The 26,153-nt window shown below is 37.2% G+C and overlaps 1 protein-coding gene across 2 annotated transcripts in view; it reads right to left on the reverse strand.

The window, feature by feature from the left end:
• Positions 1 to 26,153, reverse strand: part of cdk15 (cyclin-dependent kinase 15) — a 45,652-nt gene that overhangs the window by 19,072 nt on the left and 427 nt on the right. Inside the window, exons 1-2 of one of the 2 annotated variants that reach the window (XM_005165735.6) lie at positions 3,499 to 3,709; positions 1,303 to 1,440 (exon numbers count right to left, since the gene is read on the reverse strand). In XM_005165735.6, coding sequence (XP_005165792.2) covers positions 1,303 to 1,440; positions 3,499 to 3,705 — 345 coding nt within the window. In that variant the 5' untranslated portion in view covers positions 3,706 to 3,709. Of the gene's footprint in view, positions 1 to 1,302; positions 1,441 to 3,498; positions 3,710 to 7,825; positions 7,858 to 26,153 lie in introns of those variants that run through there. The other variant, NM_001040308.1, reaches the window with a different exon arrangement.

Raw genomic sequence — 26,153 nt, forward strand, 5'->3', positions numbered from 1 at the left:
AGCAACTGGTAACAGCGGGAAAGCCGTCCATACGGGGGTAAATGTAAAAATCCATTAACCTGCATTTCTCCTCCTAACCAGAAGGAGGTGCTCCTGACTTTTTCACACACCAGTATCCAATTTCTATTCTTCCTCCAGAACAGTTGATGGCAGCACTTTCACGCCATCTGCTGTGTGCCACCGCTCAAGCTATATTAGCAACACCTGTCTTTTGCCCTATAAAAGTGTTTGTATTACAAGCTAGTGTGTTCAGTCTTGAGTCATTACTGCTCGGTGTTCTTCTGATTGAGAAGCTAAGTTACGCTTTACTGTTGTATTTTTTGACCCTGTCTGATTTGTTTTGCCTGTTTACTAGAAGCTCGGCTTCAGTCATTTCTGTTGTACTTTGTATTCCATTTTTCAAGTAAAGATCATTTGCTTATTTTTTTAACTACATTTTAAACTACAGCCTCAAGCTCTAGCTTTGAGTCCAAGAGACCCGGGTTTAATCCTCACCTTACCCACACGTTACAGTAAGCGGTCAGTTGGTAAGCGCGAAAAGGAACAGCATCATACCGCCCCGAGTGTTCATTTTAAAGATTCTGGCTACATAATTTGCGATCTCCAGAAATGTATATAGGGCTAAGTTTTCCAAATGAGCTATGTTGGACTTATCCCAGCAGGCACAGGATGTCAACTTTGATGTCAGATTAACGTTGTACCCCAACTTTGTGGGACCTTGCATTTTAGATGGAAATGAAAATTAGAACCCAAAATCAGACCAACGTACGTTGTATTTTGGTCACTTTCCAATACAACCTAAAAACAACCAAATATCAACATCTAATGATCTTACAGCTTGACGTTATGGGGACGTTAACGCTATGATGTCTATCAGATGCTAGATTTAGCCTTACTTGGCGAATAAAAGTCAGTATTTCATGTCAATAGAATGTTGGATTAAGATGTTGGACTAATAAGAACACAACCTTAAATCAACCAATTATCAACGTCATTGGATGAGTTATTGGACATCAAAATAACACTGTTCTTAAACACTGCCCAGACATTGAATTTTTGTCACCCAACATCACAACCTAAATCTTACCTAATAATAACATCTTGAGACATTGTGTGCCTGCTGGGATAACTTTGTTTGGAAAGAGTTCCCAATTTTACATTGATCGTGATGATTTTGAAGGGGACTAAATCTGTATAAAAATAAGAAACTTATATAAACCAAAATTGCCAGTACTACAGTAAATTTTACAGTGTGTGCATGGGTGTGTTTGTCTCTGTGGAGATGCTGAAATCAGTACTCACCCACTGAAACTCTTGCTGGAAGCTCTTTCCTCCCATTGGATCGCTGTTACTGCGGCCTCTCTGAACTCTGAGCCGCCGCACCTGCAGTGTGTGAAACCAGTGCGGCTGTGGTTTCTCCACCCCGTCCAGCTCACCCAGCTGAAATCAGACACAGGCACGGTTTGATCTATGTCAGATACTGCGTGGGATGTTATTACATCTTGTTTCGCTGATTTAGGCATCTTACTGTATCTATCACAGCTGTCTGTTTCACACTCATGTGCAAATGTGGCTTCATGTTTTTCAGTTACACCAGTTAAGAGCTTCTATTTATCACAGTTCCCACAATGTTCATAATATTGTATTTATAAAACAGAATACAAATATTCTTCTCAGCAAATCGGCATATTACAGCACATCGAAGCCTGAGGTAGTGATGTTTAAAATTCAGTTTGGCAGTCACTGGAACTTTAAAAAAGAAAACATTTTACATGTAAAATATTATATCACAATATTTCTGTGACCAAATTTTACTATGATCAAGTAAACTATATAATAACTTTTAAACATGAATGTGAAGTGTATGTGTGTACAGCAGAGATTAAAGTACAGAACAATTTGCTAAATTTTGAGGTCATTGTTTAGTCCTATTTTAAGTTATGTTAAGAAGACTAAAACAGCTATTTTTAAACATAATTCAGTTACATAGACTCAAAAAATGTCCTTTGCTGCTTGTTCAAACTACTTAAGTAAAATACCTTAAATTCTTATGTTTTTTGGAGGGACAAATTCATTATTGTTTGTTCAATTACATACATTTTTATAAAAAAAACATTTAAGTTAACCTTAAAAAAGATTTGTGTTGGGACAACATGAAGAAATTGTGTGGAACCCAGCATGTTTTACAGTGTATGATCTGAAACTTACAAGGATAATTCACCCATCATTTAACGTTGGAAAACCAGTAACAATTGACTTCTATGGTATTTGTTTTTTCCTATTATAGATGTCAGCTTTCTTCAAAATATAACGTGTCAGCCAAGAAAGCCCCACAACATCCAGAGACCTAAGTTGGAAAATTGGAGTGTTCCTAAGAGAATTTGGACTCAAAGGCCTGTATTGACCAAACCTCTCATCAGAATAAAGAGTCAAAATGCCAGACTAACTTTTACTGAGAAGCATGATCTGTGGACAAGACTCACAAATCTTTGATTTTCTTTGTTTTACAAAGCTGTAATGTTTTCCCTGACATGAAGGATTAGCACCTTTTTTATTATTCAAATGGCTGTAACTGGATGCACTTCTTCCTCGGCGGACTGTTATACTGTAATGCTGTAGTTTCAGAAAAATGTGATAAATATAGACAACTGGAAAAATGCAAATATTAATATGACCGTGAAACAGTGAAGTGCTGTACTGCTCAGCTAAAATGAAAGGTAAAGGAAGGACAACACAGTGGCTCAGTGGTTAGCACAGTCGCCTCACAGCAAGAAGGTCACTGGTTTGAGTCCCAGCTCGGAAAGTTGGCATGTGTGGAGTTTGCATGTTCTCCCGGTCTTCGTGTGGTTTTCGTCCGGGAGCTCCTGTTTCCCCCACAATCCAAAGACATGTGCTATAGGTAAATTGGATGAACTAACTTGGCCGTAGTGTGTAAGTGAATGTGAGAGTGAATGAGTGTTTCCCAGTATACTGAAAATGCTGGAATAGTTGGTGGTTCATTCCGCTGTGGCGACCCCTGATAAATCAGGGACTAAGCTGTAGAAAAATGAATGGATGAAATTATAAAGAATATGATTCTAGAATGTCCCAACAGGGTGTCCATTTTCCTATTTCTTCCTCTAAATTCAGTTTGTTTGATTCAGTGATTTCCCAGAGATGGGTTGCGGCTGGAAGGGCATCTGCTGCGTAAAAACGTGCGGTTCATTCCGCTGTGGCGACCCCGGATTAATAAAGGGACTAAGCCGACAAGAAAATTAATGACTGATTCAGTGATTTCATTGCGAACGTGAACAAATGACACTCTCAAAACTGAGCTTTAGTTGTACAGAACGTGCTTATTCAGTGAAATATTCAGATCATCTGGAATTAAATGTTTGTACAGTAGAGTTCTCTTTAATCAAATCCATTCATTTTGACACCACATTTGCTTGACAAATAGTGTGTGTCCCCCCCCCAAAAAAACAAGTAAAAGTCCACACACACACACACACATCTGACCTCAGCATCAGGTAGGGAGGACACGCTCCAAGTTTTTGATGGTTTTTCTTCCATTTTCGCTGCATCTTTCAATTCTTCTACTCTCATCTCGAACATTTCCTCCTTTACTTCCCTTCCGACTTCATTCGTTTTATCTCCACAACACCAACAACATCTCCTCAAGCACACAGACGCCCAGAACCGAGTTCTCCAAAAGAAATCCTCCATCTCCAAATCTTCTCCCACTCTCTCTATCTCTGATTAAGCTCTATAACTCATGACTTGCATGGGAAAGTGTGTGTGTGGTTGTGTGTGTGAGTGTGTGTGTGTGTGTCTGCAGGCCTGGTCTTATGACTCCATCTCCTATCCATGAGAGGCAAACACAAACAGCCATGTTATATTTGTTGAGGGGAACAAATGCGTCTATTCAACCGCCGGAGGGAAAAGCACGATGGGATGGACAGTGAAAATGGTGACTGTGACAGAGATCATAGCTAAATATAAGAAGGAAAGTGTAAAAGTGAACTAATAGCATGCAGTGGCAGCTATACGGCAGCATTCAGACTGTATAAAGGCATTTCTCATCAGATTGAGGTGAACTGGAGCGCAGGATATTCTGTAAACACACTAGTTCAGCCAAGGGCATAGATTTGGTATGGGCATAGGGGATGTGTCCCACCAATATCCAGCAAATACTGAAATGTCAACACCAATAATTTAATCACCTTCAAAATAAAATAATGCTCCATCAACCCTTAGTAACCTAGACACGCAGAAAGGGTTAAATAACGTTCTCTTCTCGGGTCCTCCTCCCTCTATACAAAACACATAAGGTGTGGAAAGATGAGATACCTCTTACAATTTTTTCTAAGTGCCACTAGGGGGCGCTGCTCCGACTTGCCCTTCCTGACTTATTCAAGCCAAATCAACCACTGTTAAAAAGGACAGTGTTATTGCAAAGAGCTTAGAATGACCAAGAGGCAACACTCAATATACAACCCCACTATTCCGCCATTTTGGAGTGAAAGCAACTGGCTGTCCATTGGATCTTATTGCTGTCGCGATGACAAGCAGCTGCTTTGTTTTTGTTTTCATTTATTTATTTAAAAAGCGCATTATAGCTGAGATACAACGTGAAAGACGACTTTTAATCAGCACTTTTAATAGTTTATTTTACAGCCTTATAATAAGCTGTTGTTCTATTGGAGTCTTCATTTCAAGATGGCCGCTTCGCCATCTAGTGGCTGTTTGCCAAATTGCACTAGAGTGTTGCCTCTTGGTGATTCTATGCTCTTTGGTTATTGGCTGGGCCTATTTATGCTGTTACTGACAGTGTAACTACATTTGATTGTGGGAAGCGCCAACACAAGAGATTTTCCCAGTACTCCTTCACTGTACAAGACGCGGACATAAGTACTTTTCAAAGAGTCAAGTTTGTAAAGTCAAGTTCAATTGGAGTCCAGCATAATAATATACCAAGGCTGTGCAATCATTTGGTATCAGAAGTGACTAATATGAAAGGCAAAGGCCTCTAGATTAAGCTTATTTTACCAAATTAAAATATGATCATGGCTTGAGTTATGTAATTAGGACAGTAAGATCTGACTTTGCTTACACAAATTTTTTGTCTCTTAACAGAAATAATGTACAGTATAGAATATAAAGTCATGGTGCAGTGGAAAAAGAATGAATCTTGTGTATGACTCCTATGATCTTGAAGGACTGCATCCATACAGTGTACATCTCTGCAATGACTTAAATAACTTATTAATAAAGTCATCTGGAATGGCAAAGAAAGCGTTTCTGCAGGACTCCCAGAATTCATCAAGATTCTTCAGGATCTTACATGCTCAATAATGTTCATGTCTGATGATTGGACTGGCCAATCCTGGAGCACCTTGACCTTCTTTGCTTTCAGAAACTTAGATGTGGAGGCTGAAGTATGAGAAGGAGCGCTATCCTGCTGAAGAATTTGCCTTCTCCTGTGGTTTGTAATGTAATGGGCAGCACAAATGTCTTGATACCTCAGGCTGTTGATGTTGCTATTCACTCTGCAGATCTCTCGCACGGCCTCATACTGAATCTAACCCCAAACCATGACTTTTCCTTAACCAAACCTGACGGATTTCCATGAGAATCTTGGGTCCATGTGGGTTCCAGTAGTTCTTCTGCAGTATTTGTGATGATTGGGATGCAGTTTAACAGATGATTCATCAGAATAATCTGCTTTCTGACACTTTTCCAAATGATCAACAAGAAATCAAGTTATTATTTGCTGCTCTTACAACTGGGATCGAAGACAAGACTTTTGTCAGGTAGTGTATACGCTGTGCCACTATTTCATAAGAGTTTTTATCATTATTATTATTATTATTATTATTATTATTATTATTATTATTATTATCATCATATAGTCTATTATATGCAATTATAATTGAATCTGTAAATGTGAATTGTGTGGTAGTTTAACTTTGTTCCTGTAATGGCAAAACAAAAATTATTAGTCTTCAGTTACACGTGATCCTTCACATGAAGTGTTTATTTTGAATTACGCAACAGAAGACAAAAGAAAGGGCTTTAATTGCACATGGCCTAAAAATGTATAAAAACCTGAGGAGGAGCATTTTATTTAGCATATAAATACTTTAGCTTTGTAAATTACAAAGTATTTAACTGTAATATGAACAGAATTTTACTGTAGGGCAGTTATGCAGTATGTTACTGTATTTTAATGTCGCAATGTGAAAATTATTGTATTTTATACAGTAAAGATTTAAAATACTGTAAAAACTTATACTGTAAAACAAGATAAATGATGCTGTAAGTGTAATTAAAGTATTTTTGCTGTAATTGACTTACAGTAAGTTACAGGGAATCTGAATTTTACTGTAGGGCAGTTATGCAGTATGATACTTATTTAAATGTTGTTAAAAATATATAATACTGTAAATGCATATACAGCAAGATAAATGCTGCTGTAAATGTAAAAACAGTAGTTTTGCTGTAGTTGATTTACAGTAAGTTACTGGCGAACTGCTCCCTCTACGAAAAATTGTTAACAGTGTATGAACAACTTGCATTTTAATAATTTATAAAATTTAAAAATTTTGAAAGCATTTTTAAATGGCTGAGAATCAACATGCATTTGTTCACTTTAGATAGATAGATAGATAGATAGATAGATAGATAGATAGATAGATAGATAGATAGATAGATAGATAGATAGATAGATAGATAGATAGATAGATAGATAGATAGATAGATAGATAGATAGATAGATAGATAGATAGATATGAATCTGGTTTTTACTGTCATGCTGCTGGCTCTGCTGGAGTGTAATTGTTGAGTGAGAGAGTATGATGGATGTTTTCTCTTCTCTTTTATTGTCTTTGGTTTTCTGGACTCTGTGCCCAGATGGGACATGCTCAATTGAACCAGGAATGAGACATCAGTTACTGACAGGAGAACAGTGTATGCTGTCTTTTTCTCTAATAATAAACTAGCTTACACGTTTCGGAATTTTCTAAAGAGACTACTACAATACATGTTACATCATTATTGTGCAAGATCTTAAACAGTAACATGTAGCACTGTTGTTATGTTCATCAAAATACAGTTTTTGTGGATTAGTTAGTCTATCAGAACAAATATAGTAGGTTAATATGCATACTGTCTACAGTTATTAATATGTTTTCAATAAAATATTTTCTTTTTTAAATATTTCTCAAATGATGTTTAACAGAGCAAAAAAATTTTTACAGTATGTCTGATAATATTTTTTCTTCTGGAGAAAGATTTATATTTTTTATTTTGACTAGGATAAAAGCAGATTTACATTTCTAATAAACCTTTTTAAGTTCAAAATGATTAAGCCCCCTTAAGCAATATGTTTTTCAATTGTCTACAAAACAAACCATCATTATACAATGGCTTGCCTAATTACCCTAACACACCTAGTTAAACTAACTAGTAAGGCTTTTAAAAGTCACTTTAAGCTGAATCCTAGTACCTATAAAATATCTAGGAAAATATTATGTACTGTCATCATAACAAAGATAAAAGAAATCAGTTATTAAATCTACTATGTTTAGAAATGTGTTGAAAAAAAAATCTTCTTTCCGTTAAACAGAAATTGAAGAAAAAAATAAATAATAATTTTCATTTCAACTGTATATACACACTATAAATAAAATTTTTGTAGTGGTCTCTTATTCTTTCTCCAATAGAGGGCAGTGCTGCACTTATTATCCTGTATTTCTTTCCTTCACCTCCAGCTGTCCTCTGTGGGTGGAGGGATATTTATTTGCGCACACAATGTGTCGTGAAATGTAAAGTTGAATGTTCTTACCTCCTCATAGCCCAGATGTCTTTGCTTTAGCCCTGAAAAACACACAGAAAAGAAGATGTTCAGAAAGATGATCACAACACTGAAATTTCAAACACACCGTGTGATGATGATAAATGACTTTGAGTGTTTCTGACATTTTTTTTAATGATATTCATAGACAGCATCTGGGTACAGTGAAAAGGGAATGTGTGTGGAATGCAAAGAATGTAAATATATGTCATGTATTTCAAATATATTTGAAGTCAGAATTTTTAGCCCTAATAAATTATTAGCGCCCCTGTTTATTTTTTTACCCAATTTCTGTTTAACAGAGAGAAGATTTTCTCAACACATTTCTAAACATAATAGTTTTAATAACTCATTTCTAATAAAGGATTTTTTTTTTACCTTTGCCATGATGACAGTACATGATATTTGACTAGATATTTTTCAAGATACTTCTATACAGCTTAAAGTGACATTTAAAGGCTTAACTAGGTTAATTAGGTTATCTAGGCAGATTGGGGTAATTAGGCAAGTTATTGTATAACAATGGTTTGTTATTTAGACTATCGAAAAAAATATAGCTTAAAGGGGCTAATAATTTTGACCATAAAATGTTTTTAAAAAAATTAAAAAATAATTTTATTCTAGCCGTAATAAAACAAATAAGAAAAAATATCATTAGACAAACTGTGAAAATTTCTTTGCTCTGTTAATACATCATTTAGAAAATATTTAAAAAAGGAAAAAAATCGAAGGGGGGCTAATAATTCTGACTTTAACTGTATACATTAAATGTAACAAATTAACATTCTTAAATGTAATGCTGATAATCGTTCTCAAGTGTGCAATTATCTCAGATAAACTCACAGTACTTCACACTCAACAAGAAGGTAATCGCTCGTGCAAATATGTCTAATAATCTGACAATCCATATAATTTGGAAATATTTAAATGCAATGAAATGGCAGAAAAACTAGCCTGACAGATGCCTTTAGCGACAGCCCAATGCTGCAACTGCTGACCGTCAGCTTTAATGTAATTATTGATTATATTTCATTTGTATTGCACTTCTATGTCATTATTTCTCATATTACTTGGTTTTAAATATATAGTTTAACAGTGTAAAAAATGATATAGATTCTGTAAAATACTGTATAAGAACATAAAAATGTCTATGCAGAATAAGTGCATTGTTTGATTAAAACAAACAAAACTGTCACAATCACCAGCGATCTAACCCTTATAGGTTGCTGTAGAACATTCATTATCACCTGGAATACAATCCTGTCACCATATGAACTACAAATCCTGTCATGCACCTCACTCACACCTGTTCTGGTTTACTTTTGATTACACACACACAGCTGGGAGCTGCTCAAAGAATGATTACTCAGTCTATATAAATGGCTCACATTGTCGGAGACTTGTTGCTTTATACCCTGTAACATTATGAAGCCTTTTCTTGGTTTAGGCTTTCAATGCTTGACCTTTGCCTTGTTCCCTTGTTTACGTTGTCTGCCGCCTGTATTGACCATTGGCCTGTAATCTGACTATGCTAGATTTCCTTGTATGTACCCATTTCAACCCAAGCTCATTCTGAAAACGTAGCCCTACAGGGTTTCTGGAGACCGCGATTTATGTGGCCGGAGGTACGTATGGGCGCATTTCATTTTCTTAAGCAAACGCAACGGGGCGGTGTGACGCCGCTCCTCTTCGCGCTCACCAGCTGACAGCTCACCTCTGTGTGGAGGGCTTTCCCGCCGCAACCAGTTTGTCCGGTTAGCTACGTTAGTTACGTTGGCGGAGCGGAGAGCTGGAGGGGAGTCGGCCACAACGACAGTGACGACCGGGTTCGAATGCGAGGAAGAGGAGTTCCAGAAATCAGGTAAGACAAAAACAGAATCCAAAAAATAAAGCAAACGAGTTCATGACAGGGCAAGAACGTGGTGAAATCAGACAACGTGGTCAAAATCAGACGAGGGCTTTTCTTTTTCTGGACGGCTTTTGTGAATCGTTGCTAGGGTTTAGGGAAGGAGGAGGGTGGGTCGGCTGATTTACGCGAGAGAGGCTTCCGAGATGCAAAAAAGTGCGCACAGAGGCCTCTTGCGGATTTGTGAAAACAAAAACTGAACAAATACGTAGCCCCCCAGACGTATTTCACGGTCTATAGAAATGTCTGTGGGGCTACGTTTCCGGAATGAGCCTGGGTTGACCCATTTGCTCCAGTGTTTGACCATTGCCTGTCTGAAAAAAGCTGCATGTAGATCCCTCATCTCTGTTGTCCAGCGTCCTTCCGTTACAGAAATGAAAAATAATTAAAGACACATATGTTTTGTTTACATTGTTATCACTTAACATTTTTAACAAATGGTAATGAATTCAATTTAAAGACCATTAACTATGAAGTATATGTCATTCATTCCTTTTCCTTCGACTTTGTCCCTTTATTCATCAAGGGGTTGCCACGGCGGAATGAACCGCCAACTTACTGTATCCAGCATATGTTTTACACAGCGGATGCCCTTCCAGCTGCAACCTTGTACTGGGAAAGCACCCGGAGGAAACCCACGCCAACACAGGGAGAACATGCAAACTCCACACAGAAATGCCAACTGACCCAGTCAGGACTCGAACCAGCGACCTTCTTGCTGTTAGACGACAGTGCTCACACTGTGCCACCGTGTTGCCCCGAAGTTAATATCAATTAAATACAAATGAATTGTAATTTATAACTGGCAATAATTACTACTATAATATATTATTAATCACATTTAATATTTTGGGTTATTTACATATTTTGCATATTGCATTTATTTTTTACATTATTGCCAATTAACACATTTAATAAATGATAATGAATTTATTTTATAGATAAATTAATATAAAGTAAATATCATTTAAATATGAAATAATTGTTATTTAATACTGGTACTGGTAACACTATGTAGCTAATATGTTAATTACATTTAATAATTTCTATTAATTACATATTTTGTATTATATTATAAAAAATTGCATTTATTTTACAGTATTGTCACATAACACATTTAATAAATGATAATGAATTTTTTTTATAGACCACGGAACAATTCTCAAAAGATTCTCAGTGTATGACTGTGTGTGTGAGTGTGTGTGTGTTATGATACAGCAGGTAGAAGGTGAGTCACGCTCAGTGTTTAAGCTCCTGATGTGAGAGGCAAACAGGAGCAGGTGGTCGTGTACAGGAGGTCTGAGATTTACCCTTTATTTAAATTTTAACAGCAAAGACAGCACTGAAGGAGATCAAAGAGAGAAAACCAGACAAAATAAAGAGAGGAAGAGAAATACCCGATGATCACAGTTCAGTTGATGGCTGCTCTGTGAAACTGCCCACAGCTATTAAAACATCCATTTGGGTGATGTATATTTGAAAAGTGTCTCTGAGAGGTGGAGTGCATCTGCTATCTAATGTGTGATTAAATGTGTTCTGACAGTCAGTCACAATCAAATGACCTGTGTTTTGGCAAAAGATACAGGGAATATAAAAATAAGCCCATCTTCGTGACTGAGATGACGGTTCTGCCCTAAATCTGTCCACTAACTTTTACCAAGTCCAATACCACGTACAGAACTTCTCAGTTGAGAATAATGTTTCCAAAGAGAAGTTTTCTATAACGCTAGAATAATACAAAGTCCTGTGCAGAAATGGCTGCACTTACATTTGTTGTTTTTCTGGTTTTAGTTTAAGAAGGATTTTATCTAAAGCTCTCATTAAAGTTGATTGAATTAATGTTGATGTTGTTGTGAATTTCTGGCTAATAAGAAGAATTCAGCGTCGCTGTGGCGTCATCGAAAGAACTCTAGTACAGCAGACACTCAGTTTAAATACATTTTTACAGACATTATACATGTAGGTGGGGACAGTCTAAAACAAAGCATGCAAATGAAATGTTGTTGTCAGCAGGGTAAATTGCCTTTCCAGCCCCGATCTCATCAGCATATAAGTACCCATTCATGATATTTTAGCATGAAAACAAAGTGCAAATGATGTTCTGGAGACAGAACTCGTCCGACCAGTTGACCAGCTTGAACATTTGTTAGACAACAGACACAGCTGTGCTGTGAAACTGACAATTTGCATTACTTTGGAGACAGTCAGGGCTCAGGAAACCCAGAGATTTTAAGGTATGTTACACCCTAATACCCAAAGAATATAACTTTTCAGTTAAAACTATACAGTTTAAGTAAACATTTTTAGCCCACATATGAATTATAATTTTTTTTATATTACCCAAGGGGTGACACGGTGGCACTCAGTGGTTAGCACTGTCACCTCACAGCAAAAAGGTCGCTGGTTCGAGTCCCGACTCGGTCAGTAGCCGTTTCTGTGTGGAGTTTGCATGTTCTCCCCTCCAGGTGCTCTTGTTTCACCCCACAGTCCAAAGACATGCGCAATAGGTGAATTGAATAAACTAAATTGGCCGTAGTGTATGGATGTTTCCCAGTACTGGGTTGCAGCTGGAAGGGCATCCGCTGTTTAAAACATGCTGGATGAGTTGGCGGCTCATTCCGCTGTGGAGACCCCTGATGAATAAAGGGACTAAGCCGAAGAAAAATAAATGAATGAATGAGTATTTCACAAACTATGTTTAATTGAGCAACGAATTTTTCACAGTATTTGCTTTAATATTATTTCTTCTGGAGAAAGTCTGATTTGTTTTATTTTGGCTAGATTAAACCATTTTAAAGTGAATATTATTAGCCCCCTTTAATATTTTTATTTGATTGCCTTCAGAACAAACAATCGTAATGACTTTCCTAATTACCTTATCTTGCCTAATTAACCTAGTTAAGCCTTTAAGTGTCACTTTCAGCTGAAAACTAGTATCTTGAAAATGATCTAGTAAAATATTATGTACTGTCATTCGTCATGGCAAAGATAAAATAAATCAGTTATTAGAAATTATAACATTATATTATGTTTAGAAATGTGTTGGAAAAATTATTGTCTCTGTTAAACGGAAATTGGGGAAAAAAATAAACAGGGGGGCTAATAATTCTGACTTCAACTGTATACGTCTTATTAGATGATCGTATTACAAAAGCATGCAAGTTGACCCAGAAGACTGTATGTCTCTGTTGGATCGTTCCAGATCTAATTTACTAAAAACTCTTTTTGGCACTGCTGCGGGTGTCACTCTGAGGAGCTCTGCGGCCATCAGATTAGTGTCGTCCTTGACAGGAAAGAAAGGTCACAATTGTGACCACTGTCCATTAATCATAACCTGCATGAAACTGATTAAAGAGTTTGTAGAGAGTCTGTTTCACATTAAGCATCTATCAAAAATGTATTCACTAAAAATTTAATTAAATTTTTTTTTGCAAAATTTATTACAGATTTAATTACAAGACCTTATTTTATGTTAAAAACACTGTTTGATGTACTAAAACATGCAGTAAAAACTTAGCAATAAAAATGTGTGGACATCTACATTTACCTTTACCATTTATATCCATTGTTAAACTTACCTAGTTAAGCCTTTAAATGTCACGTTAAGCTAGTATCCTGAAAAATATCAAGTAAAATATTTACTGCCAATCTTTTTTAAATCTCAAATTTCTTTCACAAGTGCCATTTGCACCTGCTGTTCTCATGTAAATCCACTAGAGGCTGCTGTCGACTGACTGACTGACCAACCGACCGAATCTGCTTTCTGGAATCGTTCGTCACCAGACTCAACCCTGTTGTCGCAATGTTGTCAACTCCGCTCTGTGTCTCAAGTCCGCTGACGTACATGTCGGACAAACTGGTAACAGCAGAAAAGTGTCGATACGGAGGTTAGCGGTCAGCTGGTAAGCGAGAAAAAGAACGGCGTCATACCGCCACATATCGTTTGCTTTAAAGGCAAAATGCAGCCATACGTGCCACTGGCTACATAATTTGCGATCTCCAGAAATGCATACAGGGCTACATTTTCAGAATGAGCCTATGTTGGTCATCTTGGCATAGATTAAAGAATCACTTATTAAAAATCTATTATTAAAACTAGTATGTTTAGAAAACTGTTGAATTTTTTTTCTTTCAGTAAAACAGAAATTGGGGAATAAAATATTCAGGAGGGCTAGGAATGCTGACTTCAACTGTAGGTTTTGCTGCAGACTTTACTAAATATGCATTTCTAGAAGTTTCCATTTTAAACATAAAATTTATGTCATTGACTAAAGTTTGTGGTAGTCTGTTTACTGGTATATCTGAAGAGGCATGACATGCTTTGACAGTTGCTGTTACAGAAAAGACCTTGGTGGCGAGATGAGTCCTTGACACATATTCCTATGGCCAGCTTGAACACATCACTTACAGGACTGACTGAGACCTGCATCTCTATCAAGAAAGATGGTCATTTTGCTCAAGGCCTCTGAGGAGCCATGTTATAAGTCGGATGAAGTGTATCCAGGCAGTTGTTTTTGTGAAATAAAGCCCTTCAGACTTATGTTGGTTACTTGTATTAGAGTGAAAGGCTTTATTCTGCTATAACAACTGCTATTGCATTGCTACTTGCCACAAAACATAAAAATTAGACACAAAACATTGTTCAGAGCTGTAATAGCTTATTCTTTAATTAACTGTAAAATCTTTAATGTAATCAAAACAAAAGACATAAAATAAAAACAACAAGTAAATTACAGCGTGACAAAGTGATAAAATTTGAAAACGTGGTAAAAATCAGACGAGGGCTTTTCTTTTTCTGGATTGCTTTTTAAAACTGTTGGTTGGGTTTAGGGAAGTGGGTGTTTGCGGGTCAGACAGTGCTTTTGAAAACACTATTGGCCGGGTTTAGGGAAGGAGGAGGGTGTAGTGGATAGGTCAGTCAGTCTGTCACACAGTCAGTCGACAGCAGCCTCTGGTGGATTTACGCGACAAGCAGTAAACAAGTCTGCTAAATAAACGTAGCTCCTGGGACATATTTGGCGCTCTCCAGAAATGTATATAGAAGTACGTTTTCAGCCTGAGCCTGGGTTGATTAATTCTTTGGTTGTTGCAACCAAAAGTTGTTGCAGCCATAAGTTTTATTACAATTTCACTCTGCTTTTATTCAACCGTCCTTCACCAGACACGAACCATGTTGTCCCAAGGCCGATATGAGGAAGTGTTTGTGTTTACACACAAAATACAACCAAACCTAGCCCAGGGCATATATTTTATGGTTTCCCAAAATGTAGCTCTGGAAACAAGTCCTCAGTGAGCCTGTAATGGTATTTATATAGATGTGAACGTATTGTAGCGAGTATACCGGTGCCACGTCGCCCTGGTCAAGGATTCACCCCAGCTGGCACCTAATCCACACTGGATCGATCTCAGCTGGAGCTAATCAAGAAGAGACCCATATAAGCCAGCCCCACACAAGAGGAAGACGAGCTTCATTCTTTCATGACTCCCTGCGCTAACGCTTGTGTCTCTCTGTCTCTTACCCACAGCGACCTCCAGCTATTGATCGATCCAGCACCCAAACTCTCCTTCTACCACACCACTTCCCCGGAGCACCAGAGCACCTATCCCAAGAAGAGCACCGTATTTACACTGTTCACACTTATTCACCGTGTAAATAAAGCACCCTCCGGGGAATTGTTTGTAACACCACGCCATTGTGTTTGTGTTTTCCCTCTGCCTCGCTACAGTATTCATTGACAGTCAAGATGATTTGTAATACCTGGATAAGTGAGTGTTATTAGCATTAGCGGCTATTATATAGGAATAATATACCTTGGAATGTCGTGAGTGACCCATAAGAAACAAGTATTTCAGAGAGCCGTGTAATAATCTGCCATAACAACCACCTGGATGTACTTTATGCAACATATGCTCAGTCTGAAAATGTAGCCCCATATATACATTGAATTATGTAGCCAGAAGTACGTATGGCTGTATTTCATCTGTACAACAAACGCTCCGGGGCCGTATGACGCCGTTCCTTTTTGTGCTTATAAGCTGACCACTTACCACCGTATGGATGCCTTTCCCGCTGTTACCAGTTTTTCCAGTTAGCTCGCCATGTACGACGGTGGACTCACGTCAGCCAAAAAATAAAAAGCGAGAGCTTTTCTTTTTCTGGATTGCTTTTTAAAAAAGTAGGTTGGGTTTACGGAAGTGGCTGGGTGGGCCAATCTGTGCTTTTGAAAACACTATTGGTTGGGTTTAGGGAAGGAGGAGGGTGGGTCAGTCGATCAGTCAGTCATTTAGTCAGTTAACAGCAGACTCTGGTGGAACTGCAGTCGCAAATGGTATTTGCTAGAGAAAAGGAGAAAAGCAGCCTCTGATAGATTCGCGAAAATAAAAATTGCAAACAAATGTAGCTCCTGGGATGTATTTGGCGCTCTCCAGAAATGTATATTGCAGTGCATTTTCAGAATGAGCCTGGGTTGACCTAGTCCATTACATAACATTCCTTGGAATGTTGTGATTGACCAATCAGAATCAAGTACACCAGAGAGCTATGTAATAAATGTATCTTACTAGCATGCTTATAAGGTGATGTAATCAATATTTCCAGAAAGTATTCAACTAGTAACCACCTATGGCACCCAAGCAACTACCTAGCAACCTGCTAGAATGACCCAGAAAGCACCTAGTAATACCTTACAGGGTATTTTCCTAGAACTTTCTTATATCGTATTTGAAGGCACTTTTATACATTTTAAAATGTAGGTTAAAGACAAATTATTGATCAAACAATGGTTGGTTGTCAATCATTGGATATTAGGTATATTTTTGTTGTATGCTAGCCAATGATCTGTGCTGCTCAGATGTGTTTCTGCTTCCCAATGGAGCATTTCTTATCCTTCTCTCTGTCTGTCTGCATAGATATTTATGAGCCAGGGTAAGGGAGGGCACAGAGAGCTCATATCATAACTCATACTCAGATGCATCAGGACTTCCCGTTCTCTCTATTCATCGTCTCTTCTCTTTCTGTATCATTCCTTGTTCCATCAAAATCATTTTCCTCTCCATCACGGCTATAGACATGCTTTTCTTACCATTATTCTGCTGCCAACTCTCTCTGTTTTCACTTTCCTTCTATAGCTGTTGTATCCTAATGTGCAGCTCTTGCTGATCAGTATTCCGCGAGAAGTGTGTACAGCATTAAGTGCTGTTTAGTATGTTACAGACATCCATCACTCACATATCAGACAAGTGCTGTGATTTTTTGAACGAAGACCAAGAAACTAAGATAAATCAGCTTAAGTAAACAAGTCAAGTTAGTAACGGTTAGTATCTGTTAGCTTTGAGAAAATCAAAACCAGTGTCTTCCTAGAAATTCAGCAATGTGGGATTTTTATTCCTAACCTACTATAGGGTTTACAGAGAATTATACAAAACATAGAAAGTAGGGCTGAACATTATATTGTCACAGCCTTGATATTGCAATGTGCGCACACTTGATAGTAGTAATGAGCAATATTGAGTCTGAATTATAGTTGACCAGAAGCTACAGGATTGTATTTATTAATTGTATTTAACTACTGTAATTATTTGATTTATGATAAAAATGTATGCATTTCTTTTTGTCTTGTTTCTACTTCAAATATGTGAAGTTTATTTAACAAATTTCGATAATAAGCACGTACTTATGATTGATAACAGCTGGTCCACATTAGCTAACACTGATTCATCATTCAGACGACTCCTTAACCAATATAAATAACCAGAGTTTTTTACCTCAGCCTTCTTTGTCTTAAAGAATCCCCCCTTCCACCCTTACTCCTCCCATTTCCTTGTCAGGGCAGCACAGAGGCCTAATGGTTAGCATCATTGCCTCACAGCAAGAATGTCACTGGCTCAGACACTGCCTGGCGTCGGAGTTTGCATGTTTGCATGTAACATAAGTAAATTGACAAAAACTAAATTGACAGCATAAACACTCCATAGCGTTCATAATCTACTTCCAACATTATCAAGCAGGGGGAGTTCTCGAGACCAACCTGAACTCGGAATCCCCTCTCGCCCTGCATTGGGGGGGAGCCCCGGGCTCAAGGATCTCACAAGCTCAGGGCTCTCTCCCGGGACAGCATGCCAAACACGCTTCATAATCAATTATCAGCTAAGGGCGAACTTTTGAACTACATTTCAATGCGAAAACAAGATTATTTTACTTACCCCACTGGAACATAATTTAGCTTTAATTTCAGTTAATTCTTCGGAAGGTGAAAACAAAACATTTGCTTTTTACTTGATCTAAGAATTTTTAGATATTTGGACTAGAAACAAGACCTAGCAAAGTACAACCCCAATTTAGAAAAAGTTGGGAAAGTATAGAAAACGCTAATAAAATAAGCAAGTAGTGATTTCTAAATTTACTTTGACTTGTATTTCATTTCAGACAATACAACAAACATTATTTAACGTGTTCGTCGTGATTTTTATTATTTATTTTTATTAAATAAACACGTATTCCAATTTGGTTCTTGCAACACATTTCAAAAATAGTTGGAACAGTAAAGCATTTACCACTTTGTAATGTTCCCATTCCTTTTCACAACACTTAAAAGACATTTAGAGACACCAAGTGATGAAGGGTTTCATGGAGTAATTTTGTCCCATTTTTCCAGCAAACATGTCTTATGATGGGCAACAGTACGGGGTCTTCATTTTTGCATTTTGCGCTTCAAAATTTGCCACATATTCTCTATTGGAGACAGGTCGGTATATCTGATCTGTATCCTTTTCCTCCGCAGCCAGGATTTTGTAATGAGTGCAGAATGTATTTTTACGTTGTCTTGTTGAAATATGCATGGGCGTCCCTGAAAAAGTACTTTTTAGCATTACTGGCGCCATCACAGAAGTAAAAGTTACCTATGCCAAGGGCACTGATACAACTAGGTTCGAGTCCGGGACAAAAACAAAATCCAAAAAGTAAAACAAACAAGCAAATAACAGTGTGAGAATGTGGTAAAATCCGAAAACGTGGTAAAAATCAGATGAGGACTTTTCTTTTTCTGGACGGCTTTTGTAACTCGCCGGTTGGGTTAAGGGAAGTAATCGGGTAGGCGGGTCAATCGATAAAATTGGTTGGGTTCAGGGAAGAAGGAGGGTGGGTCAGCCGAATGGCCGGTCGGCTATTCAATCAGTCAGACAAACGGTCCGTCGACAGCAGCCTGTGGTGGGTTTAGGCGAGAACAGCGCGGGTGTAAACGGCACTCGCAGGAGAAATTTGAGATGCAAAAAAGTGCACACAGTGGCCCCTCACGGATTTACGAAAACAAAAATCGCACAAAATCGCAATTTATACCTCCCGGGACGTATTTTTGCGGTCTCCAGAAACGTCCACGCGACTACGTTTTCAGCATGAGCAGGGGTTGCATTATTAAGTCTTTAATTTAAAAGCATAATCAAAAGATAATGGTCATCCCTGACACCAAGTGATGAAGGGTTTCAGGTGTAGTTTTGTCCCATTCTTCCTGCAAACAAACAAGTCTCATGGTGGGCAACAGTATGGGGTCTTCATTGTTGCATTTTGCACTTAAAAATGTGCCACATATTTTCTATTAGAGACAGGTCGGGACTGCAGACAGACCAGTCAAGTATCTGTATCCTTTCCTCCGCAGCCAGGATTGTGTAAAGTGTGCAGAATGTGTTTTTACATTGTCTTGTTGAAAAATGCATGGCCGTCTCTGGAAAAAGTACTTTTTAGGTTTACTTGCGCCATCACAGAGGTGAAAGTTACCTTTGCAAAGGGCACTGATACAACCCCATACCATGACAGACCCTGGCTTTGACCCTGGACACTGTTAACATAGGGCTTTCTTTTTGCACAGTACTACACACAGTAATTTTTCTGATTTGGGGTTGTGAAAAAAGCACTGTTTTGCATTGTGATTATTCAATTTCTGTAACTGACTACTGTTAGACTGCCTAGAAATCTGTCACATAGTGCTATTCAAACCATCTTGTGAAACTGTATTCATATCGCAATATATAGCATCGCAAAACAAATAAAATATTGCAAAATCGGATTTTTACAATATTGTGCAGGCCTAATACAAAGTATTAAGTGAGCAGAGGTTCTATGGATGTAAATGCCTTTAGAGGTCTAAGGAGAAGTAATGCTAGAAAACAACTTAAACAACCACTTCTTACAACTGAGGTCTGAATGTCTGAACACACAACATGTCGAAGCAAAATTGGCATGGGAACACACCTATTACACAGACTGCCACTCCTATTAGCTAATTACTATTAATTGAAAAGTAAAATTAATTGTCTTACATTCTGCATCAATATTTGGATGGTAGGGTCAGAATTTGGTCAACACCGCATGAGAGCATCCTGTTTTGTATCAATGGTGCAGGCTGGTGCTGAAATGTGTGGGCGATATTTTCTTGGCACGCTTCGACTCCCCTTAGAAACAACTGAGCATTGTTTAAACACCACAGCCTACGTGAGTGTTGTTTGCTGAGAATGTCCATCCCTTTATGACCGCAGTGTACCCACTGTAGGATAATAACTTCCAGCAGGATAACATGCCCGGACACTATGTCCAGTTCATTTAAAAATGATTTGTTGAACATGACAGTGAGTTACGACTGTATAATGGCTTCTCAATCACCAGATCACAATCCAATAGAGCTCTTTTGGAATAAGAGAGAGATTTGCATCACTACCCACTAAAGTGATTTGTGTGATTTTGTGTTTTATAGACATTTAATAGAAATCTATCATAGACGGCTTGGCTAAAATAAGGCTCAATTTGGGTTGTCAGTGAAAATCTAATAGACTTTAAAGAAAAGTCCAGATAGTCATCATACACACAGACTGAATAGACTTCACGTGTCATTCATTCCTGTGTTTTTGATGAATAGTGTAGTTTTGGGCTTTACTTAAATGTCTATTACTCTGCAAAACTCGATAAGTTAACTCAAACTGTTTGAGGAAACCAATTCTGTTTATTGGAAAGAAGATTTTTTTAAACATTTCTAAACATAACAGTTTTAATAACTCCTTTCTAATAACTGATTTCTTTTAGCTTTGCCATTATGACAGCACATAAAATGTGATATTATATTATTTAAGATACTACTATTCTGCTTAAAGTGACATTTAAAGGATTAACTAGGTTACACTCTCTGAAATATAGGTACAGGAGCTGTCACTGGGACAGTACCTTTTCAAAAGGTACATATTTGTACCTGAAGAGTCCATAATGGTGCCTCAAAGGTACTTTTTAGGTACATTTGGGTACTAATATGCACCTTTGAGTGACCACTGTGGACTCTTTGGGTACAGATACAGTATGTACCCAAAAGGTACTGCCCCAGTGACAGCTCTTGTACCTTTATTTCTAAGAGCGTAACTAGGCAAGTTAGGGTATTTAGGCAAGTCATTGTTTAATGATTGTTTGTTCTGTAGTCAATCAAAATATTGACCTTAAAATGTTTTTTTTTTAAATAACAACTGCTTTTATTCTAGCCAAAATAAAACGAATAATACTTTGTCTAAAAGAAAAAAATATTCTAGAGCATAAATCACAGGTGGACTAATAATTTTGACAAACATTTAGAGTATTAGTATGCTAAACATTTTAACTTCAGTAATCACATCTGTTCAGTTAATGGAACAAATTAAGTCCAAACAACTACTCAAATGGTTCGAGGAAACTGATTGTGGTTAATGGCTTGAGTTGACTCAACTCAAATGAATAAACTTTGTGAAGTTTATTTATAAACTAATTTCGAGAGAATCTCGTGCTTATGATTGCTAGTGCCCTCACCTCCCCCCTTCCACCCCTACTCGGGTGGCGCGATGGCCCAGTGGTTAGCACTGTTGCCTCACAGCAAGAATGTCACTGGTTCTAGTCCTAACCAAGCCAGCCGACATTTCTGTGCAGAGTTTACACGTTCTTCTCGTGCTCACGTAGGTTTCCTCCCACTGTCCAAAAACACGCAACTTGAGTTAATTGACTAATCTAAATCGGCACCATAGACATGCTCCAAGTAAGCAAATATCTCTTAAGAGCAATCACTGTCTGTTCATTGCCTACGACAGCAGGGGAGTTCTCGAGATCTACCTGAGCTCAAACTCCCCTCTAGCCTTGCAAACGGGAGAGAGCCCCAGGCTCGAGGATCTTTTGAGCTCAGGGCTCTCTCCTGGGACAGCATGCCAAACAAGCTTTATAATCAATCATCAGTTAAGTGTGAACTTTTGAAAAATGGTTTGCTGCAATTGTTTTCCTCAAACCATTTGAGTAGATTTAGTTGTTTGGACTTTTATTATCGGAACACAGATTTGAAGATGAAGCAAAAACCAAAAATGATATAAAAAGGGGGTATTTTAAGCCAAATTTATTCAAATAAAACGTTTATTTTAAGTACAAAACTTAGTTATCAAGTATTAAAACAACAGGTCTGCCAAATTTAGCCTAGTTTTATTATTCTATTCGCCTATTAGACTTCTTTTAAACACAAAAAATTACTTGCTGGGTAATGAACAGCATATCTGATACTGTCAAACCAATATTGATAAAAATCTCTTTACATAGGCAAGATTTGCTATATTTGACCTTATTTTGTACTGTGTTTGTAGGTAAGCAGAATGTACTATAAATCCAAAATTTAATTACATAACTCGACAATCCTATAGTTTAGTTTTTAGATGATATAACAATCAGGTCACAATGATTTTGCCAAGTCAGAGATGTCCCTGCATCCACAACTTTTTTTGTTGTTGATTCTAGAACAGTATTTGAATTGGCTCATCAGACTATGAGTTTGCTTTTTTACTAGTTTTTACTTGGTGAAGTCAGGTTTTCCATTGTATTTAAAGTACACTGTAAAAAATAAATCCGTAAAATTTACGGTAAAAAAACGGCAGCTGTGGTTGCTAGTATTTTACTGTTAAAAATATGGTAAAAACCGTAAAAGTAATTCGTTATTTTTACAGTAAACTACCATATTTCATACATTTTTAGATATAATATATCTGTATTTTGAATTACCAACATTTACACATCTTTTGTTACACAGATAGACGCGTTAACACAGCCATATGCAGGTGGTGATATGAAAGTAACATAACGAACCAATGTTTATCACAAACAACTTTTGCCACAAGCAGAAAGAAGTATCAGTATATAAAAGGTGCTCCGTGTCATTCACACAGCTACTAAACACCAGTATGGTAACATGCATAAAATTCAAGTCATGAAATAAACTTTGTTTATCAACATTAGATGTAACATAAATCTCTAATGTACATAACTGATGGGGAAACAACTAAAAAGATCCATATTAATGTCAACAAAAAGCTTAAAAAATGATGTGCCATGCAGGGAATTCTGGGAAAGTCCGTTTACGGTTATTCGCCGAATATATTAGAGAAACATACTGTTAACCAGGTTTTGGATTTTTACTGTAGCATTTTTACAGTTTTTTTACCGTTGAAATCACGGCAAATTTTTACAGTGTAGCTCCTTAGAAATTAATAAATATGTGTTATTCAATTATATAATTAAATTGAGAATTGCAGAACATGTGAGGTTTTGTTTAATAGGAAATATGTCAAACACAGAAACTCCCCAACCTACTTTAAGGAGTTACCCAGATCAGATTCAGAAAAATACAATTCAAGAAAAAATTCATCAACATAGAGTAAATAAATGAAAACGACTCATAACAGAATTTTTCAGCACAAATGATGCATTAAACAGGAGGCTGTGAGAAAAAAAGCATATTTGCAGACTCCTCATTGGATATCAATGGGCTACGTTTGTACATGGTGAGGAAATGTGCTTAAACACATGTCCAGAAATAGCCCGCGTCAGTACAATATATTTAAAGTCATTGCCTTTCACTGTGCCTATTTTTTCACACATAACACACACACACGCACACAATTTTCTCCACTCTCAGCCCTCCTCTGTCTCAAGAGATGGACACAGATGCTGTTACAGGCTGTTTTCCTCTCACCTAGAGGAACCCGGCCTTCCCTCATAACAGACAACAAAATCTCACTTCTGTCATGCAGTAAACTACAGATAATGGCTCTGCCGTGTAGGTCATTCTCTCTTATACACAAAGGATTTAGAGGCATATTTAGGCTATTTATCTTCCAAAACCCTTTAACATTGACATGTGTAACAATCTGTTTGCTTACACTCAAAAAACATATGTTAGCTGTTTGTTCAAGCTGCTTATTTAAAATGAGCTGCAACAACACAAGTGTAGGAGAAATGCATATGTGCCTTAAAAAGTCAAGAATTATTTATATAAAATTATTTTTGACCAATTTATGTTTATATTCTATTTTTACAACCCAGGCTCATTCTGATTACGTACCCTTATATACATTTCTGGAGTGCAAAAAATACTTTCCAGGAGCTACGTTATTTTGCAGTTTTTGTTTTCGCGAATCCACCACTGCACACTAGCCACTGTGTACGCTTTTTCAAATCTCAAATTTCTTTCATGAGTGCCATTCGTGCCTGCTGTTCTCATGTAAATCCAACAGAGGTCGCTGCTTTCCTAAACCCAACCAATAGTGTTTTCAAAAGCACCGATTAACCTGCCCACCAATTTACTAAACCCAACCGACAGTTTTTAAAAGCTATCCAAAAAAAGAAAAGCTTTCGTCTGATTTTTACCACGTTTTGAGATTTTACCACATTCTCACCCTGTTATTTATTTGTTTTATGTTTTGGCTTCTGTTTTATTCTTACCTGCTTTCTAGAACCGCTCTTCACTAGACTCAAACCCCGACATCATGGTCAGCTCCTCGCTGCGTCTCAAGTCTGCTGACATAAATGGCTAGCTAACTGGACAAACTGATAACCGCTATAAAGCCGTCCATATGGAGGAAAGCGGTCATTAGGTAAGCGTGAAAAGGAATAGCATCATACCGCATACCCGTAGCGTTCATTTTAAAGACGAAATATGGCCGTGCGTACTTCTGGCTACATAATTCACGATCACCAGGAATGTATATGGGGCTACGTTTTCAGAATGAGCTATGTTGCAACATTTTATTTTGCAACAAGTTATTTCTTAAGTGATAGACATTTTATTCTTGTTTTATTTAACTGAATTATTACACAAATAAGTATCTAATATGAACATTTTATTTTTTTGTAGCTGCATTTTAACTACCAAAAATATTTTATTAGTTAACAATGACAATCATAAATCTGGGTTTTAGACATCTGTCAACACACCAGTTTAAACCTTGTTTTCTCATCAGAGGCTCTAGTGACTAGTTAGTGCTTTTGGGAGTTTTAAAAGATTTCAGAAGAAAAATAAAATAAAGTAAAAATTAGGCAGCATGGTGGTTCAGTGGTTAGCACTGTTGCCCCACAGCAAGGAGGTTGCTGGTTCAAGTCCTAGCTGGGCCAGTTAAACAAATGCCAGAATAGTTAGTGGTTCATTCCGCTGTGGCGACCCCTGATAATCTGGGACTAAGCCAAAGGAAAATGAATAAAAAATAAAATAAAATAAAATTCAGTTCAATTTAATTCATTAATTTTCTTTTTGGCTTAGTCCCTTTATTAATCAGGAGTCGCCACAGCGGAATGAACCACATAAATAAAATAAAATAAAATAAAATAAAATAAAATAAAATAAAATAAAATTAAATTATATTAAATCAGGTGACGCAGTGGCGCAGTAGGTAGTGCTGTCTCCTCACAGCAAGAAGGTCGCTGGGTCGCTGGTTCGACTGGTAGTTTGCATGTTCTCCCTGCGTTCGCGTGGGTTTCCTCCGGGTGCTCCAGTTTCCCCCACAGTCCAAAGACATGCGGTACAGGTGAATTGGGTAGGCTAAATTGTCGGTAGTGTATGAGTGTGTGTGTGAATGTGTGGATGTTTCCCAGAGATGGGTTGCGGCTGGAAGGGCATCCGCTGCGTAAAAATGTGCTGGATAAGTTGGCGGGTCATTCCGCTGTGGCGACCCCGGATTAATAAAGGGACTAAGCCGACAAGAAAATGAATTAATGAATAAATTAATTCATTTTCCTTTCGGCTTAATCCCTTTATTAATCAGGGGTCACCACAGTGGAATGAACTCCTAATTTAATTTAATTTAATTTAATTTAATTTAATTTAATTTAATTTAATTTAATTTAATTTAATTTAATTTAATTTAATTTAATTTAATTTAATTTAATTTAAAAATGTAATTTAATTTAATTTAATTTAATTTAATTTAATCTTATATAAGATGAGATTTATGAGTTGACTATGATAAATTTACTATAAGCAATACTATAAGCAGTGTATGTCCAATTATATGTAGGTTATATAAGAAGACATACAAATGCAAATAAACACAAATATAAAGAATACAATCGGCAATGGATTATTTATGCTAATTTAGGCACAGACG

This window comes from Danio rerio, chromosome 6, assembly GCF_049306965.1.
Source record: "Danio rerio strain Tuebingen ecotype United States chromosome 6, GRCz12tu, whole genome shotgun sequence".
In the NCBI taxonomy this organism is placed as follows: domain Eukaryota; kingdom Metazoa; phylum Chordata; class Actinopteri; order Cypriniformes; family Danionidae; genus Danio; species Danio rerio.